Genomic DNA, 21082 nt, shown 5'->3' with positions numbered 1-21082 from the left:
TTAAAGAGTTAGTTTGAGCATTATTGTCATCAAAAGCAGAAACCATGTCATTTAGAAGAGAAAATTTATTTTTTCAATACCTTAAAATCTACCTTATTCATGTGATAAAGAGTTCTAAACATCTCAAAAAGTCTCCAACACCTCAATTTGAGGACCCAATTAAACACAACTTAATTGATTAGGATTACGAAAGTATCAAATAATAATATTCATTTTTCATATTTATATTTATGTGTATATTTTAACAAATATTTTCATCAATTATATAAGACAATAGAGAATTTATTAATGTAATTCATGAGACCAACTAATTGATCTTTTTGTCAATCCATTAGGAAATTGTTTTCTATTTTCTTGATTTCAACCCATATGTATAGGCCTAAATTTGCAATGGAGCCAAATTGCAAGTAAAAATATCGGGAATTTATATGATTGAATATCAGATTTTAAGTAAAAGTAAAATTGGTCATATAATATTTATTTTAATAATTATTTAAATTTCAAAATAAGACAATTTTATTTAAATATATTTTCTATGATAATAAATAAATTATATTATTCTTCATCTTATTTAAGAATTTATTTACTTGCATTTGTATTTAAAAAAGTTAAAAACATAAAAAAGACTTTGGATAATATGACATAGGAATATTTAAAAAATTACAGTAATTATGTAGTGAATATAACTTAAAACATTGAATTATTTTTAATTGATTATATTTTATATATAATTATTTAGTTTAGAATTTCATATTCTATCATATTATTTATTTTACAATGTTGGAGGATCAAAGGCGGCAGAGAAAGTGAGAAACAATGTTAACACAGTACAAAGTGGGAAAGGTTATCGGAGTCACGTGGAGGTGTTACACGTGGCACCGCGTTTTCTGTCCCTTTTCTACATGGGCGTTTACCAGCTCTTATAGTACGCTATCTTCCTATGCCCCGCATTCACCAAAAAAAAAAAACTATTCATTTTATTTTTCTTCACCTCTGGGAAAAGCTGAACACACTAAACACCGCGTTTCCCCAGTTCGACGACGTTTTAGATGGATTTGGCGAGCCATGAATCACCTACCTCGACTATTCGGCAATAGAAAGAAGCCCCCGACCATGGACCCCAAGAAGAGCAAGACGCGAGGCAAGAAGCAGCAGCCCAAGCTCGAGCGCCGCAACGCCGCCAAGCACTTCGAATACGACGCCGGATCCTCCTCCTCGTTGCGGGGTGACTCCGCCTCCGTCTCGACGTCGTCTTCCTCGTCGTCTTCGCTCTACATGCGCTCCATGGACTTCTACGACCGCAGGAGCTTCCGAATCGAGGGCGTGGAGGGCGAGTTCGACCGGATTTGTCGCAGCCTCGGCCTCTCCGGTCCGGAGGACTTCTCCATTCCGGCCGCCACCTGGGAGGCTATGAAGCTCCGCTCCTCCTCCGACATCCCGTCGCTCCGGAACCACGACGGGAAGGCGTTAGACGAGGAGGCGAAGGAGAAGGAGGAAATTGAAGTGGTTGAGAACGAGGGTGGGGTTAGGGTTTTGGATGAGTGTGTTGTCCCTGCTGAGAGTAGTAATTGCTGCTCCGCTGGCGGCGGCGGAATTAAGGGTTTTCGGCCTCCGATGCTGAAGCCGCCGCCGGGTGTTAGGGTTTCGGTGGTGGACGAAACGTGTTCCACGTGGGATTTGTTGCGGGATTTTGCGCCGATAGGGGAGGGAGGGAAGGAGAGTTACGTGGAGTTGAGTGGTTCTGATGAAGATGAAGACGAGGACCGAGAAGAAAAGGAGGATGAGGATGAGAATGAGGAAGAAGGGGAAGTTGGTGGAGTGAGGGTGGAGAGAGAAGAGGAGGAAAACGCGGCGAGGATTGCGGATATTGTGGACGAGTTTTCAGGGTTTTCTACTTCGAATGAAGATGATTCTTCTAGCACTACCACGGGTCCTAATTCTAATAATATATCTCCTAATGGGAGAATCAAGCGTGTGATTTCCGCGGGTAACTGGCAGAAGGGTGATCTTTTGGGGCGTGGCTCGTTTGGCTATGTCTATGAAGGGATTTCTGAGTAAGTGCTTTCGTACCCTTCACTTCACTTTTCCTCGCTCAAAGTTATTATTAGAAATGAAAGATAACACTTATTGTTTATTTAATTTTTGACTGTGGTGTTGGAGTTAGAGAATAGTGATCCAGATGGCGTGGTGGTAGTAAGAAACATTACAATGTTGTGTTAAGAGAAAGAGAAACAATTGTAGTAGGGCCCAGAACAGTTTTGGGGATTCGGTTCATCTATTTTATTCCTCTCTCTCTACTAAAATCTTTATAGGACACGACGTTATGCAATGTTAGTATTAGAATTAGGAGATTGGAAGGTCAGTTCTAGAATACTACTGGATAGGTTTGGACATGAGAATATGTCAAAAAACGATCCACCCATGTATTAATGTCAATTTTGTTGGACGGAACACGAATTGCAAGATCAAAAGTTATAGTTGCAACTCTTCTTTCTATTTAAGAGTGTACAATTCGATTATGACTTACCCAACTAGCCTCCGCCACAGGATAATTGATGCTACCCTTAACAAATTTATTTGTCTAATTAAAGAAGGTGAAGAAATGTTTTTGTTTATGTTTTACCAACAGTTATTGTTTCCAGTTTTGTTTTCAACATTAATACTACTTGTTATGGTGGGTAGATTAGGAAATTGAATGAGCCTTGAATTCATTTGTCCAATGTTTATCATCGTTTTCAGTTTGTGTACTGAAGCAGGTTGTTGGGAAAATGTCTTGCTCATTAAATAATATGGTCAATCATTTCCTTTCTTTTCAAAACAGTGTAATTTTTTGACAGTGGAGGAGTGATTGGATTTATAGATAAAAGGAAAAATGATTTCTCGTGTTTTTCTGATGATATCTACACATTAATATTCAGGAATTATGACCAAGCTATCTAAGGAAACTAAATAAATTAGGAAATAAGGAAACATGCAAATAAGGAAACGTGCATCCCTTTGTTGCATGTGTTGGCTCGTGCCATTACACCCTGGACTGTTGATTTTAAGCAGGATATCATACTATTGGTTTAACTTTTTCCTCTGCCAATTATTCTAGATTCTATTATTTTATGTTTGTTGTTTTTATGGTTTAGGTTTTCCTCTAATATGGGGCCCCTATTGGGCTTTCCTAAACTCTTATAACTCTTTGATGATAAAGTATATTTGTTCTGTTGCTCTTCTGTATTGGGAAATGCACATAAGCATTATATGAGTAATTCTTTGTCATAGAATGGTGAAATCAAGTTCATTTAGCCACTTAGTTAAATTATCATATTTTATCTTCTATATATCTTGTATTCAAAATGCTTCATTGTATGGATTGGTCTCCCTACAAAGCCCCCTCTTTTTTTTTGATTAGCAAAGCTCTAAATAAATTGAAGTTCACAGGTTTTGATATTTTTTGATCCTGTTATGGTGTTTTTTACAGGTTACTTAAGTGCTAACAGCCAGTGCTTTCCTTTTGTTAATTTTTTTATATGTTCTGATTTCCACTGTAGAGATGGGTTCTTTTTTGCTGTAAAACAAGTTTCACTACTTGATCAAGGGAATCAGGCAAGGCAAAGTGTATATCAACTGGAACAGGTGAGATGGGATTACTCTCTTCTCTCTATTGATTTGGTTTTAGAAGAATGTATCTTATTTTTGTTTAGTGCTTTCACTTTTAATTACAAAGTAACACCTTGTTTTCATTTTTTTTCTTTGTTTCAAAATTTTGTACAGGAAAGTGGAAACAACTTTTTATTGTTATCTGTTTCCTGTACAAATTTTGACAATAGAAAAGAAAATGTAAACGTAAAACATTTTGTTGAACCAAATGGCCTCAATCATTTTCCATTAGTGGAAATCCTTTGATGGAAAGAAAAAGGTTCTCTTATCCAAATATAGTGCTATCTTTTTGAAGTATCGTACAATATATTTTTGAAAGTTGATTAATTGTATCTGGTTTATTTACCTTATTGTCAATATTTTTTTCTAGATTTCTTTCTAAACTTACTTATTTGTTCCTCTCAGGAAATTGCACTTTTGAGTCAATTTGAACACGAGAATATAGTTCAATACTTTGGCACTGAAATGGTACTTTTTCTTACCCTTTCCTTTGTGTTCAGTTTGATATTTTCTTGTTAAGAATCATTTTTGAATCTATGCTGACAGTTTCCATCAATTGTATTAAATGTTTCACACATAGGATACATTTTACTGGTTGCTTTCAGTTAAATGGAGAAATTGTAGCTTGGGTCAGGAATAGAATATATACATGACAGTTTCTACCCCTCTGAATGAAAAATGAGAGTATTTGCATGAAATTTAAATTTAAATGGCAATAAAATGTCTGATATTGATATTACTGAGGATCCAAAAAACTGTAGTAACTAATAATGAGTTTGATTAGTGGAAACTTCTCCATAAGCACTTATAGTAGGGGGGAAAAATAAGAAGAGAAGAGTAGAATAGCTTGGAGAAGTTTGTTATGATTATAGAAATAAGGTGCATATCCTTTATAATAAAGAATATCTAGATTATATATGTATTATCAAGAACAATTTTATTTATTCCCGTATCATATTTTTGTTATTGAAGGATATCAAATCTCCTCTATTGTATTGATTTCGTTTTCTCAGTATCATATTTTTGTTATTAAAGGATATCAAATCTCCTCTATTTATTGTATTGATTTCGTTTTCTCAATATAAACAAAGCACTCGTGCTATCTCGGAAACATACGGTTTCAACTCAATTTGTCTTTCTTTCCTATAGGTTAACCAAGTTAATAGGAACTAACACTTACAAATTAGCTCATGTATAAACTACTTTTAATTTGTGAAGAAACTGATTTAATTTCCCCCTATTTTCCTTTTCTTTTTTTATTTTTTATCAGCAATCCTTTTCTAAAGGTGCTTATAGGGAAATTTTTCCAAATAGACCTAATATAAAAAAAAGACCACTTGAAAGTCCGGAAGTAAATGATATCTGTAATATTATGGGCTTTTTGGATGATAAAATTAATATCATTGCAAACTTTTTATTTTGGTTTAGTGAGGTTTATCATCTTTATATTAGTATAGCATATAATTAAATGGAGATCACTTTTCTTGCATTTGGTTCAACTACCAGGGTGTTGTCGGCCTTTGTGCAATACAAGGTGACAAATAACTGAACTTTATGTGGAGCACCAGATTTCAATTTATTTATTTTATATAAAAAATTAGGAACAACATTAGGTTTTTTGTTGCATGCCAAAACTTTGGATACTGTGAGATTCCATCAAATATTTTGAGACAGCTTGCAATTTCATGCTGTATTATAATATAACTGATGCATAGTAAAATCTGTATTTTGTAATTTACACTCTGCACGTTGTTTATTGCAGGATGCGTCAAATCTGTATATCTTTATTGAGCTTGTAACTAAAGGTTCTCTTAGAGACCTCTACCAGAGATATACTCTTCGAGATTCTCAAGTATCTGCATATACAAGGCAGATTTTGCATGGTTTAAAGTATCTCCATGATCGAAACATCGTTCACAGGTGACCTATTTATAAAATTAATTTTTCTTTCCTCTGTTATATTGATCTCTTCTGGTTTTCTGATAGTCTCAGACAAGAATGAAGTTTATGGCTCTTGTTTACCTTGCATAGGAGAAACTTCCATTTGCTGTCTTATAATTTCTATATAAATATTAAAAGGACTTTTGTTGTATTTGTGTTTCTTCTTGTTTTTAGACTCTTGTTTTGGCCATAGACATCTTGTTACTACATGTTTTTCACGTGATAAGGAATTGCAGAAATTTCAATTGAAATCATTTCCCCATTAGTACTTCTAATGGGTCAGTATATTGAGTAATAGAACAGATACACTAGAGAGGAATGGAAGAAACATATAGAATGGAGAAACTGATTTCTCACCCAGTTATATCGTGATGGTTATCCTTTTCTTGCCTCAAATAAACACCATTTAGTGTCAGTATGAATCCTGATATTTCCATTGTGGAGGTGCTTTTAATGTTGGATGTTAATTTATTATGTCAGAATTGTTGGATGTAATTTTTCTCCAAATGTAAAATTGATATTGGACCAGGTTAAGATTGAGAGGCTGAATGATTCACTATATCCAATAGGAAAGATGAGAATTACCCTAAGAAAAATAGTACTTGAGTTCTAGATGTAGAGTGTATGGAACATTTCCTTTTGCTTTGGAACTGGAACTGAAACCTTATAAGTGATATCCTTGTGTTTGTTTGGATGGAATGATTTCTGAGGGAGTGATTATTTGTGCAATTATAGTTCTTTATGTGGAAATTGAGAGGGAGGTATCTGAAAATTGGCGGGTCCCACCAAAATGCAGTCACCCCATGTTCTGTCAGTTGGACCTTTCCCCTTGTAACAGTTTTCATTCTATTAAAACTAGTTTCAGCTCATATTAGTTGTTGTCCATTTGGCAGTATTAATCATGCTATGCTTCATGTGTAAGTTATTTATAAAATTAGATAATTTTTTTAATGTAATCTTCATCAGAAATAAATTTAACATAAATAGTATATTATGTGTAAATAAATTTTAAAAAAAATCATAAAGTTGCCTTTTATCATTATCTCTCAGTAGCCTTTTACTTACTCATCTAACCAAACAACTGAAAATAAATATCTTTATCTCATTTCTTTTAAATTCTATCAATCCAAATTTCTTCTGAAAAATCACACATTTCTTTCCTTTCCATTTTTTTTTTCTTCAAATTGCAATTCTCATCCAATCAGAGTGTACCTGTCAGTGTCACACATGAGGGTTTGGTATTGGAAATTTAATGATTAGTGTTTTCTTTTCTGGGTTGCACAGTATGCTAATTTTTTCTGTATTTCTGTTTCATTAATGTAATGTCATGAAAAAATCTTTGTATATATTACCTAATTATTTCCAATCAATTATAGGGACATTAAATGTGCAAATATATTGGTGGATGCAAATGGATCTGTTAAGCTTTCAGATTTTGGATTGGCAAAGGTGGCTCTTAGTTCATGCCTTTCTTTTGTTCCTGTCAAACTTTTATTTCTGAACAATCTTCAGTTGCTTATCTTTCCTTTTTCTAATATTTCTTATTCTTATTGTTTTTCAGGCAATCAAATTAAATGATGTTAAATCATGCAAGGGAACAGCATTCTGGATGGCCCCAGAGGTTTGCCTTTCAATATTCTCTTCTAACTGAAGTTATTAAAAAATGGGTATGGGTCATCATATGTATTAGTGGAGTGTAGACATGGTTGTTATTAAGTAACAGTTGATAATTAAGTTTGTTGCTGGATCCATGGTTCTAGATTGAGTTTATACTTTCTTTCAGCCATGGACCTGACAGTTACTAAATGAAAGTGATTTGCCATACATCTACCACAAACAGTATGGATTTAAATCTCACTGGTCTAAATGCTTGCTTTCTCATTTTGTGAAGTTATTAGCTGTCCTGCTTAGGATATAAGGTTATTATTGGTTCATCTGGAAATGCTACCATACAAAATTAACTATGAAATATTTTGTTATGTTCTACTTTTTTAATAGGTTTATTTGAAAAGGTGAAACAATGAAACTTTTGAGTGTTGCATGGACATCAAGTGTAATATAGTAATGGGACCCAACTTGAGGATAAGAGAAATGGACCAAAAGTTTGGATAGTATGCAATGTGGGTAAATCAATAAATGAATTAGGAAGAGAGCACATGACTTTTTGTTTTAGATTTTCCTTTTTTCTGCATGGTATTCTCATTGTTTTTCTCTTTAGGATAGGCTTTTGGCAGAGGATTTCTTCTCTCTTGAACACTTGCTCTATAAGGGGAGGCTATATAGTCTTTCTACAGTTCTCTCGTATTTCTCTTTGTTCAACAATACAAGTTACACATTCTATCCATGGTTTATCGGTTTGACTTGCCCACAACTTCAAAGGATAGGGTTGCCTTTAAACAGATGACAATGATAAGGCCCAAGTTTTGGTTTTGGGAAGTGGCCCTATGGAACTCAGAAATGAGAGCAGAAATTATGGGGTTGAAGGAAGGCATGTTGGAGTTGAAAGAAATCAAAGAAAAGCTGCGGGATATCAAGAAATAGGACATAATGTCTGAGGGGGGGGAGAGAGTTCGTTGAATGGCGATGAAAGAAGGGAAGAACGTTGACAGGATAACAAGTTGGATAAGGAGGATGAAGGAGAGCTGAAACCGTGGTTTAGGAGGGTGGAATTACTGATTTTTGAGGGTGTGGACCCAATGGGTTGGTTGGCTAGAGCAAAAAAATTCTGAGGTGCAGAATGTGTTAGCCAAGGGAAGATTAAAATTGGCCTTCATCAGTATGGAAGGAAACATCACTCCTTGGTTCAGTTTTTGGAGAAAGAATTCCAAGAACCCTTTTGGGGAAGAATTTTCAATGGCGTTGAATAGGAGGTTCGAAAAGGAAAGGAGTTCTTTGAGAAGCTAGCAAAGATCAAACAAAATGGAAAAGTGGATGAATACATTCAAGAGTTGGAGTTGTTAGTATCACAAGCACTGCAAACCAGAGATGAACAACTGCTGGGATATTTCTTTGCTGGGTTACAGTCCAAGATTCACAACCAAATCAGACCCCATGATCCCAAGGAATTAATGAGAGCCATGGAAATTGCGTTGGATGTGGAGGAATCCTTCAGGGGAGAAAAATGGGGTAGCAATGGGTATAGGAATAACGCTCCCTATGGACGTTATTACGGAGGTACGATAATAACAGACCACACAAAAGTGTATTGGGGAAATAGTGGGCAGGTTCGTCTAGCTTGGCTAGCAATGCAAGAAAGGAGTCCTCCAACTCAGGTAGAGAGGGTCGGTCAGGAGGAGTTGCAGGAGAAGGTTCAAGAAACAGGGGGTCTAGGACCCTTCCCTACCCGGAATATGTGCGACGAAGGGAAGAAGGAAGATGTTTCTACTGTGGAGGGGTGTTTGTGCCAGGGCATCGTTGTCCTGAAAAGAATTTGCGGGTAATCATCTGCGCAAAAGATGAAGGAGTCCCTGCTGAAGGTGAGCCAAGGTATAGGGGCAAATTGAGGAGAGTCTGGAGGATGAAGAAGAGAGGGAGTGTCAGTAGATGGATTTATCCATTTTTTCTGTTGGAGGTTTAACACAACAACCCAACACCATGAAGTTACAAGGGAAAGTGAAGGGAAGAATAGCGTTGGTGTTGATTGATAATGGGGTTAGTCACAACTTCATATCTGCCGAGTTGGTTAGTCAATTGGGATTACCAGTTGAGTCCACATCATCGTATAACATGAAGTTAGGTGATGGCCATAAGAAAAGGGCGAGTGGGTGCTGTCAGGATGTGGGGGTGAAGCTGGGAAATTATAAGGAGACCTTTTTCCTATTTGAGCTAGGAGGGGTGAATGTGATTTTGGGAGTAGCATGGTTGGCAACTTTGGGCGATGTGAAAGTTAATTGGAAAACATTGACAATGAATTTTTGCATTAACAGTTAACATGTGCAAATTAGAGGAAACCTTAAGTTATCTAGAACTTTGGTGACTTCTAAAGCTTAAAAAAGGATAAGGAGATCAAAGCGGTGTCCTTATATGGGGAATAAAGAGGTTGACCAACCAAATATAATCAGTTCGGGAGTGACAAGGAGATCGCTGGGCTAACTTTGAAGCAGACAACAAATTTGAAAGATGTTTTGAAGGAATGTGAGGGGTTTTTTGAAGAAACCAAACATCTACCACCCAACAGGGAGATTGATCATAAGATCCCAATTAAAGCTGGGATAGACCCAATTAATGTGAGATCGTATAGACACCCACATCTGCTGAAGACAGAGATAGAGAAGCAGGTTGAAGAAATGCTGAAGGCAAGGATAATCAGACCCAACAACAGCCCTTATTCAAGCCCATTGATTCTAGTAAAAAAGAAGGATGACAGTTGGAGATTTTGTGTGGACTATAGGGCCTTGAATAAGGCTACCATTCCGGATAAATTTCCCATTACAGTAATAGATGAATTGTTGGACGAATTGTTTGGGGCCCATTACCTCCAAGGTGGATTTGCGGGCTGCTAATCATCAGATTTGTATGCATGAATCAAACATACAAAAGACTACTTTTCGTACTCACCATGGACATTATGAATCACCAGTTATGCCGTTTGGGCTAACTAATGCACCTGCTACTTTTCAGTGCACCATGAATAACATTCTACATTTGTACTTGAGGAAGTTTGTGTTGTTCTTTTTTAATGATATTTTGATATACAGCAACACGTGGGAGGAGCATTTGACACATTTGAAACAGGTTTTGAAGACTCTCACAGAACACCGGTTTTACACAAATCACAAAAAAATGCGAGTTTGGTAAACAAGAAGTCCAGGATCTGGGGCATGTAATTTCGGGAGAGGGAGTTCAGATGGATCCTCTGCAAATTTTAGTGATCATGCAATGGCCGACTCCTAAATCCTTGAAGGCTTTGAGAGGATTTTTAGGCCTCACAGGTTACTATAGAAGATTCATCCTTAACTATGGAAGGATGGCGAGACCCTTGACACAATTGTTGAAAAAGGGGAATTTTGAGTGGACGGAAGAGAGTACAAATGCCATGCAACAGTTAAAAAAATGCGGTCAGTAATGCTCTGGTGTTAATGATGCCATATTTCAGCCAACCTTTTTGCATTGAATGCGATGCTTTAGGCACTGGTTTGGGAGCGTGTTGTCCCAGAATAAAAAACCTATTGCTTTTTCAGCAAGGCTTTGGTAGAGACTTCTCTAACAAAGTTTATATATGAGAAGGAATTAATGGCTTCAGCATTGGCGACCTTACGTGTTAGGACGAAAATTTACGGTATACACGAAACAGAAGAGTCTAAGGTACTTACTTGAGCAAAGGATCACCACCTAGAACCAACAAAATTGGTTAGCAAAATGGTTGGGTTATGAATTTGATATTGTATACAAACCGGGAACATCTAATAAGGGGGCAGATGCGTTATCACAAAGAGTGGAGGAGGAAGAAGAAGGGGCTGTGGAGATCAATATTTTCTCCAAACCTTATTGGCGGGACATTGAGCTAGCAGAGGCAGAAAATTAGCAAGATCCTGCTTTAAAGAAAATCATGGAGGAATTAAGGATCAGTCCGGAGTCACATGGGAATTATACCCTGGAAAATGGAAGACTCCAATCCAAGGGCAAGATCGTCTTATCATCATCTTTGAGTTGGATTCCCAAAGTACTCCAAGAATACCATACTACTCTTATGGGGGGACATTCAGGAATTTTCCGCACCTACAAAAGAATAGCTTAGTCTTTACATTGGATGGGCATGAAGAAGACCATCACTGAATATGTCCAAGCCTGTGCAGTGTGCCAGCAGAACAAGTATCAAGCTTGCTCTCCACAAGGATTGCTTCAACCGTTGTTGATTCCAAAGGCAATATAGGAAGAGATAAGTATGGGTTTCATTGTTAGACTTCCTAAATCATGTCGGAAGGATGCGATTTTGGTGGTAGTGGATCATCTTAGTAAGTATGGTCATTTCATCCTTCTTAAACATCTGTATTCAGCTAGATCAGTCGCGGAGGTGTTTGTTAAAGAGGTGGTGAGATTGCACGACATTCCAACTTCCCTTCCATTGTCAGTGATAGAGACTCAATATTTCTAAGTTTGTTTTGGAAGGAATTATTCAAATTGCGGGGAACGTCGTTGAGGATGAGCATGACGTATCATCAAGAAATGGATGGTCAAATAGAGGTGTTGAATAGAATGTTGGAAACGTACCTTTGTTACTTTAGCTCAGAGCAATCCAAAATGTGGGCGGTTTTCCTTCCCTGGGTGGAATATTGGTATAACACTAGTTTTCACGGGGCAGCAAGGTGTACACCTTTTGAAGTTGTGTATGGACGACCTCCCCCATCTTTGGCTCGTTTTGTTCCAGGGGAAACAATGGTAGAGGCGGTGGCACAAGATTTAATGAATAGGGATGAGGCCCTTACTCAACTCAGATTTCATTTAAGAAGAGCGTAAGATCAAATGTCCAAGTTTGCCAATCGCCATAGAAAAAATTCTCCAATTAAAGTAGGAGATATGGTATACTTGAAAATTTGTCTGCATCGACAACTATCTATGCCTAGTCGATTGCATCCTAAATTGGCAGCCAGATATTATGGGCCTTTTTCAGTTCTAGCAAAGGTGGGTTCAGTGGCTTTAGGCTACAATTACCAGGACAAGCCCGAATACACCCAGTTTCCCGTGTTTCCCAACTCAAGTTTCAGGGATAAGGGGTGAATTTCTATCCAAAAGAAATTTTGGATGGACGTGAAGTAACAGCACAAGGAGCACACGTTCCATAAATCTTAATAAGATGGAATGAAGGGGACAATGATAATGCTACATGGGAGGATGTGGCGACCATTAAGGAGCAATTTCCAGATTTCAACCTTGAGGTCAAGGTTGTTTTGGCCGAAGGGAATAATGTTAGGCAAGAAAATAAGGACAATACATGGAGGGTGTATCATAGAAGGCAATTTAAAAATAAAGGATAAGGGGGTTAGTGAGTTTGTTACTGGGGATCTTTAAATGAAGACCAACCACGTATGGGTGGGGTTAGCTGAATTGTTGTGTAATGTTTGACAGGGTGAAACCTGTGTGAGATGTGGCGACCATTAAGGAGCAATTTCCAGATTTCAACCTTAGGTCAAGGTTGTTTTGGCCGAAGGGAATAATGTTAGGCAAGAAAATAAGGACAATACATGGAGGGTGTATCATAGAAGGAAATTTAAAAGTAAGGGGGTTAGTGAGTTTGTTACGGGGGGATCTTTAAATGAAGACCAACCACGAATGGGTGGGGTTAGCTGAATTGTTGTGTAATGTTTGACAGGGTGAAACCTGTGTGAAATGAGCTATATTCCTTTGTAATTCTTTTGTGAGTGCTGAACCGTGCTGGAATAAAACAGTTTTGTGAGTGAGTCCTTGTTTTTCTTTTTGGGAACCTAACAGAGTATACTCTAGAGGAAATATGATGGTAATTTAAGTAGGAGGAAGGGACTGTATGACTTATTCTGTCAAGTGTTTTTTTTCCTGCTTGATTAGAAAAGGTGGGAGTTATTACGATGCATGGCAAGAGAGTACCTCTTGGCATTCTCATTGTTTTTATCTTTTGGCTTAGGTTTGGGCAGAGAGTTCCTTCTCAGCATTTGGTCTGTGAGTGGAGATTATAGTCTTGTTACTTGTAATTATCTCTTATTTCTCTATTTTTCATGGATACAAATTACGTGTTTCTGATCCTTGGTTTCTATTATAATACAATGTTCTTTGCTTAGTGGCAAAACAGAAATTGATAATCATCAAGTTTCTGAATTATTAGGCCATCTTCTAGGTCAGCCTAAATTATTGGCATTGAAACTGAACACCTTTTCTCTTTTCCTTTTACACCTTAAATCTTGATCAATGTAATAATTGGTGCATATAAGTAGTGTGTGTGTGAAACTTGGATATAATTTAGACGAGTGAGTTGTTCAAATATATAGAGATCAGAATCAAATTCCTCAAGTTTTAGGATTGAAATCAGTGACAGCCTAAACTTTTTAAAGAACAATGGAAAGATATGAAAGAATAAAATGAAAGAACGACAAGTTGACAAATAATTACAATTAACACAATCAACTATAGTTAGTTATGTCTGCTTTCAAGAATTCATTACTGCTTCATGAATGGAAAGAATTTTAAACTAGAAACTTTGCCCTTGAGTTTGGATGGGGAATTCTAAGGGAATACTTAATCGTTTTTAGTGAATTTAAAATGTTATATGGATAGGAAATTTAGAAAGAAATTGAAATTCTAAAAATTTATAAAAACATTTTGATTACTTGAAATTGTAGAATTTCAAATTCTACAAAAAAATTAGTTTGAAATTCTTCATGTTCTCTCTTTTTTTCTAACCTTTATGTCTTCTCTATCCTTTGGTTCTCTTCTCTCTCTTTGTTCTCTCTTGCTCTCCTCTCTTTCCCATCTCACTCTTTATTTTCTTTTCTGTTCTTTCTATCGACATTGGTGTAAAAAAATATCAATATTAGTATTTTTTGAATAATTATATATTATATAATATTAGTTTTTTGGATTATTAAACATTACTGATTTTTTTTTCATAAAGTTTAATATTAAAATTTCAATTTTTAAAGATATATTAATTTTTTTTGAATATAAAATAATACTAAATTGTCCTATCCAAATTAAGAGTTTGAAGTTCAAGAAACTTGAATTGATTTATCTAAACAAAATATTTAAACAATGAAAGAAATTTAAATCAAAGCCATCCAAATTTTAAACATTTGAAATTTCTTGAAGTTTTAAAATTCCTCATCCAAACTTGAGCTTTACATGACTTCATCAGCCTCCTTAGTACCCAATACATGCAAAGAAAAGATACTTTTATATAGCAAAAAATCCATCTTTTTGGATATATAGTCTGATTTCTTAATTGCATAGTTGGAGGTTATTAAGCTGTATTGCTCTAACATGCAGGTTGTAAGAGGTAAACAGAAAGGTTATGGGCTTCCAGCCGATATATGGAGTTTGGGATGTACTGTGTTAGAGATGTTAACTGGCCAATTTCCATACTCTCACTTAGAATGTGTATGTATTATTACTACTTTCATCATCACCAGTTCCTGTATAACCCACAACTTTGTTTCTTCAGTTTACCACGTTTTTCCTTCATTTGTCAAGTTTTCATCAGTTTTCACAATTTTTCAGATTTTAATGCCAACTCCCTTTCTCTAAATGAGAGAATATTTATGAGTGTACACAAAAATATTTGACCATTAAATCTTATCGAGAATAAAATAAATGGTGATCTGAGTTTTTAAAAAGTCATTTTATTAAGCAACAATATATATTTTTTTTTTTAAATTTTGACCAATCATGTATGGTTGTATATCTTAAATTTATTTCTCACTCTAAAATAAAAAAATACTTTCTCATTATTACATCCCCTATATGTGTAAGTGTCATTGCATTTCTGCTGGTTTTGACTTTTGAGTTTGATGAATCTCTCTGGACAACAGATGCAGGCATTGTTTAGAATTGGAAGAGGCGAGCTCCCCATTGTGCCAGAATCCCTTTCAAGGGATGCACAGGATTTTATCCTGCAGTGTCTCAAAGTTAATCCAGATGAACGTTCCTCTGCTGCTAAACTCTTAAATCATACCTTTGTCCAAAGGCCGCTACTTTCCCAGTCCTCTGGTTCTGCATCTCCTTATATTCGAAGGGGATAAAATTGTCACCTCCAACTATGAAACATAATGAAGGTACATATTTCTACATAACATATTGATAGATTAAATTGATTAAATAGTTAGATTAAATTGATTAAATAGTTAGATTAAATAGTCAAGTTTCATAGTGATGCCCATGGTTATCAAACTTGCGAGTCAACTCGTTGACTCGTTCAAGTTTACGTGTCCACATGCCCTTACCGAGTTAACTCGGTAGTAGATTCGCTTTTTGAGTAAACTCAGCAGACTCAGAGTGAACTCGGTGAAATCGGAGTGAAATGCGAGTCTGGTTCGAGTTGGCGAGTTCAACTGGTTTTTTTTCTAACCCAAAATGGTGTTGTTCTGAATGGGGAAAATTAAATGAAATAAACTCCCCTTAGGGTTTCACATTTTGTTTTCGTTTTGGTTTCACATTGCGTCTTCTATGGAGTGTGCGAAGGTGGTGCGTCTTCTTCTGTGGAGTGTGGTAGTTGTGGCGATCGAGCGAAGTGGTCGCGCTGTGGTGGCAGCTAGGTCGTGGGGTTGTGGCAGTTCGTGCGGTGGTCGTGGGTTGCAAGTCGACAATCAAAGGAAGGAGTTATAATCTCTCAAAGGAAATATACCCTTGACATCCTGAAAGAGACGGGCATGATTGATTGCAAATAAGTGAATTGTCCAATTTATCTAAATAAAAAATTAATGGTGAAAAGGATAAGTTTTCTTTGATTAAAAAAGATATACAATATCTCACTATTACTAGACCATATTTTCCTTTTGTAGTTGGTGTTAAGTCAATTCATGCAAAATTCTTGTATTGATCACTGGAATGTTGTTATTTGTATTCTAAGATATCCCAAAAAAGCTCTAGGACAAGTACTACTTTATGCAGATAAAGGGACTACCCAAAATCTTTGGGTATTGTGTCGACGATTGGCTGGTTTTCCTATGGATAGACGTTCTACCATAGGTTGTTGTGTTTTGCTTGGAAGAAATATTATTTCTTGGAAGAACAAAAAACAAAATGTTGTTATTCATGTTTATCTTATTTTCCCATGATACGTGAAATCATATTGAAGATCATGGTCATGGTTGTTTATCCTTTCACTATGCAACCCCATGGTTCTCCTCCTACTCCCAACCTTCTAATCGTCTACCACTTCATCACAGTTGCTATTGCCACAGTGACAGTCACAACTTAGTTTCCATTTGTACCCAATTGGTTTCCTCTACTCCATTGGACTTTTGAACCCATATGCTCTAATCCTCTCTTCCCCTTTCAATGTTTATCTATTAGTTTCTGCTTCAACCACCTACCACAATACCTATTACAGTACCTTCTACAACCCATACCCGTGGTGTAGATAAACCTCATAGAAAAAAAGGGTTAGTTATAAAAGCTCTAAGAGAAACAAAGTTGATGGTTGCAAAGATTTCACTAGAACCCAAATAAGTATTGAAGACACCCTTGGAAGCATAGACACAAGGAGATTTTGACGGAGATCCACCCCCAATATCTAATAATGAGTAATATTTGCTAAGGTATTTCCTAACCATTCATAAATACTTTTCCTAAGTTCGAACATATGAAAGATATGAGATAAACTTGTCATAAATGTCATCAACACTAAACCCTTTAAGAGACTTAGTAAAACACGTCAATCGCCAGTTGGTTGCCAAAGTCGACAAAGTAAATAATAACATAGCTAGTAGATATTTTCTGAACATAACTTTCTCTATGTCAAAGTGACATTATATGTTCATCCTTTCAAATCATATTTTTAAGGTTCTCCTTGAGTTGGGACATGCATCATGAGTCAAGCTTGTTAAAAATGCTCAAAGGATAGGATGATTGTTGAAGAGCAAAATGGGTAGTTGAATTGATGACTGTTGGAGTGAAAAAAATGATTAAAGGACACAATAGCTCTTGGATAGCAAAAATGATTAGAGGATCGGTAGTTGTTGGAAAGCAACTTAGCGAACATGGCGGCTTTTGGAAAGCAAAAGTATTCAGAGAGCACAATGGTTGTCAAAAAGCAAAAATGCTTATAGGTCATGACAGTTAGAGAGCAAGAAATGGTCATTGCACAACAAGGCAGTGTAAATGGTGATAATTGCTGGTTTAAAAAAAATGCTCAAAAGAAAAGAAAGGAACACATTAGGAAAATGTCAACACTGAATGGTTATGTTGATTGGAGAAAGCTTGATGGTTAAGGAAACTCATTGTTGGAAAAACACAGTAGTAAACAATACTCATTGGGAAAACATTGGTAGTAAATAGTACTTGTTGGAGTAAGTCAATGGTAAACAAAATCTATTGGAAAAACAGTGGTAAAGAGTAGTCGCTAGAAAAATGTTGTCAGTAAACATTATTCGTAAGATGTTTGTGGTAAATAGTACTCGTCGCAAAAACCTCCATGGTAAACATAACGTCTAGAAGAAGCACATCCAAGAGTTGTTTGTAGTGAATGGCAATGGCAATAGTGATCTACGATACGTGTATCTGGTGTGAACAATGACAACTAGGAAGGAAACATGAACCAAAAAGCATACACAATTTATTATGAAGTGAACTTTAAACACAACTCAACCTTATAAACCAACTCATGAAATGTTTTTATTTCTAATCAATGTGAGATTTTTAATACACCTCTTCACAATAAGACTTGCAAACTTGTGTGAGACTATATATTTTTGGGTGGTCCGATAGCGGTATGATAGCAAATGACCTTATAAATCCAACAAATTCTTGCTAGAATATCTAAATGACTTTGATACCATGTTAAGAAGTGAACTTTAAGCTTAACTCAATTTTACAAAACTGATTCATAAGATGAGATTTGTACCTACTTATATATTATAAAATGTTTTTATTTTTACTTGATGCGGAATCTCTAACACAATTTTTCAAAATTTACTCCAATGAGTAGGTGACCCTCATAGAAAGTATGGATTTGACTTTCTCGTTAGGTTCTTAATATCATGTTGAGAAGGGAGAAACCCATAAGAAATACAATGAATTGTGTTGGATAAGTGGATATTCTTATTTACAATGAAGAAGAAATATTAAATCATATCTTATTTATTTAATGTAATCAAATTGTGAACACCCTTGAATCTCCACCCTTAGCCGAAGGCACATTATGTGTGCTTAACCAAAATTGTCCTAGGTCACATCACATTACATTTTTTTAATCACAATTGTTGGACAAATCTTCAAACGATCGCCTATTCGAATGGGCAACTTCATGCAATTTTCAAGGGGTTGATTCTCCCTACACCATATCAATTCAGACCTGCACCCAACACACTGACATGAATGTCTGTTTTGTCCTTAATGATTTAACTTTTTTTCCTTTCGGATATTCATAACCGTAAGTCAAATCATAGTTTTGGATATACAAATTCAAAATTAATGTCACTTATGGATTTCACCATCCGAAAGCTTACCTGAACAATATAAATGACCATCTCATGTCAAGATCTGTAAGCAAGTATAAATGAGTTTCGGATCTCAATCCTCAGCACCATTTACAACACACTATTATGAATATGAAAATATGAAACTTATAACTCACTTTCGGATATGACCATCTGAAAGTTTAAATGAAATACGAAAATGACCTTTTGGATTTCGAAATCTGGAATTTATAAAAATCACTTTCGGATTTGTGCATTTGTAAGCAACAATGTCGAGTTTTAAATTTTGCCTGGGTCCATTTCATAAATGATATGGAGGAGCAGGGAGAAATTGTCTTTTCAAGGACATGGAGGACAAGGTCCAATGTGAATGGGTGGATAATTATAGGATGGGCCAAAAGTGGCCCAAAAGAAAAAATTAAGAGGCTTAAAGATTTTATATTATGGTCTTATGATATTAAAAATAATATTTATAATATTATTAGTTTATATTTTTATTCCCTAAATTAGTGTCATCATTTAGTTGTCCGTATATTTTAGGTTTTCCGTGTAAGTGGATCATTCCTTCCTACCTATTATCATCTGAGAAGAGTCAATGTTTACTTTTATTTCTGTATAACTTAATGGTAGATTCTAGGTACTTACAGTACCTTAGTTATTTGCTTCCTATCACATCTTATTTGATGAACAAACTTTCATGCAAAAATTAAATTTGTGAAATAAGAGGATGGGGAAGAGGAGCAAACCGTTTCTTACCGGTTTAATGCAAATTATAATTGTAGCATGGTTTGATTTTTCTTCACTGCCTTATTTGTTTTTTTTTTTCTTTTGATGACAGATCTGTCGCTCATTGGAATATAAGATATCTCCAAATGTTCAGTCTTCAAGTTGCTAGAGTTGGTCTGGGTGCACTGTTGTAACAATAGTTGGTTGTATTATTCCTTCAGAATTCACAGTTTGCTGCTTGTATTTTTGTTTAATTTTTAAAGCACTGGTTTGGATCTAGCAATTGATATGGCACTCCAGAGAGATAATTTAACCTTTGGCTTGAAGAATACCTACCATATTTAAGAATTATGGTCCACGTGTTATTAATTAGTGTGATGATTTGTCTGCTGTAAAAGGTTGTCCGAGTCTAACCCTTTTGTTTAGTTAGCCAATGAAACAATTCTTAGGCTAAACCACCGGAAGCACTACTTGTAAGGATTGGATACCATGCTACTCTGTACATATCACCTTTGTACTCAAAATTATTCCCATTTTCATCTGTTTCTTTTATCCTTTTATGTTTAACACTTCCGCATTTAAATTTTATACAGCAGATGTTTAAATGTGGTGTTTTAGTGTGGAATATTACAATTTGCAAGGATACATCTTGATGTCTCTTCGTGCATCCCAATGGTTTTCTCGTACACCTCCATAATGTGTGGAAAATAACAAAAGCACTCCAAGCAATTTTATTTGATAAATTTCGGTTTGAAATGTTAAATTATATTGAAAACAAATAATACTGGGAATTGTTAACTAATACTGAAAATAATAATACTGGAAGACCAAATTTTTTAACTTCTAGATCGTTAAACAACAGGGCGTTGCAGCACCACATTAGCAGACAAACTCGAGGCACAAAGCCATTCCATTCTAAGACAGTGCATATCACATAACACTGCACAATTCGCCCGAACATTCCAGCACCACATTAGCAGACAAACTCGAGGCACAAAGCCATTCCATTCTAAGACAGTGCATATCACATAACACTGCACAATTCGCCCGAACATTCGAAACCTAACCTTGATCGTTTCTAGCAATTTCTCTAATTACACAATTCTAGGGTTTCGATTAATTGCAATAAAACAACAATTAGGACGAGAAATAGCACCTCAACGTTGAAATGGGAACCTAGGACACAATTCATGCGAGGAAGTGTGTTTGCGGTGGAGCGCAATTGGGTTGCGATGACTTTTGGTGTTCCGAATTATAAAATACTTCTGAATTGAATTTTTTTCATAGAAAATAAAGTTTTGGATTGATTAATTCAGAATGAAAAAATTAATTTTAGATTACACTATTCAAAAAATTATGTTTTGAGTATTATTACTTAATCTGGAATTACTTATTTTCAATATTATTTATTCCGTGTAATTCAGAAAGTATTATATGCAAATTCATTCCTCCAACAAAATTGTATGGGGGATACTTTTCATTTCCCAAACCTTATGGAGGTGCATGAGGAAAATATGGGGTGTAGGAAGAAATAATCCATGTTTATTATTCCCTAGAACAATTTAGGTTTTTTCTTCTTGCATTTTCATAATTTAAAATAATCATTTTATCTTTGTAAAGGAGACTCACTTGTTCTAAAAATCTTCTGGAACAAACTTTTCAGAAGT

The 21082-nt window shown here is 35.6% G+C and overlaps 1 protein-coding gene across 1 annotated transcript; it reads left to right on the top strand.

Annotated features, from left to right (window-relative positions):
- Positions 1 to 799: 799 nt before the first annotated feature.
- LOC137827256 (mitogen-activated protein kinase kinase kinase 1) lies at positions 800 to 19967 on the top strand. Its single transcript, XM_068633529.2, has 9 exons — positions 800 to 2054; positions 3540 to 3624; positions 4054 to 4116; positions 5411 to 5568; positions 6966 to 7038; positions 7151 to 7210; positions 14542 to 14652; positions 15084 to 15326; positions 19528 to 19967. Exons 1-8 carry the CDS (start codon positions 817 to 819, stop codon positions 15291 to 15293), a joined length of 1998 nt encoding a protein of 665 aa, XP_068489630.2. The 5' UTR covers positions 800 to 816; the 3' UTR covers positions 15294 to 15326; positions 19528 to 19967.
- The last annotated feature ends 1115 nt before the right edge of the window (positions 19968 to 21082 follow it).

Source organism: Phaseolus vulgaris, chromosome 8 (genome assembly GCF_051622355.1).
Source record: "Phaseolus vulgaris cultivar YP4 chromosome 8, ASM5162235v1, whole genome shotgun sequence".
NCBI lineage: Eukaryota > Viridiplantae > Streptophyta > Magnoliopsida > Fabales > Fabaceae > Phaseolus > Phaseolus vulgaris.
The sequence above is the reverse complement of the archived record's forward strand: the minus strand, read 5'-3'. Positions and strand labels throughout refer to the sequence as shown.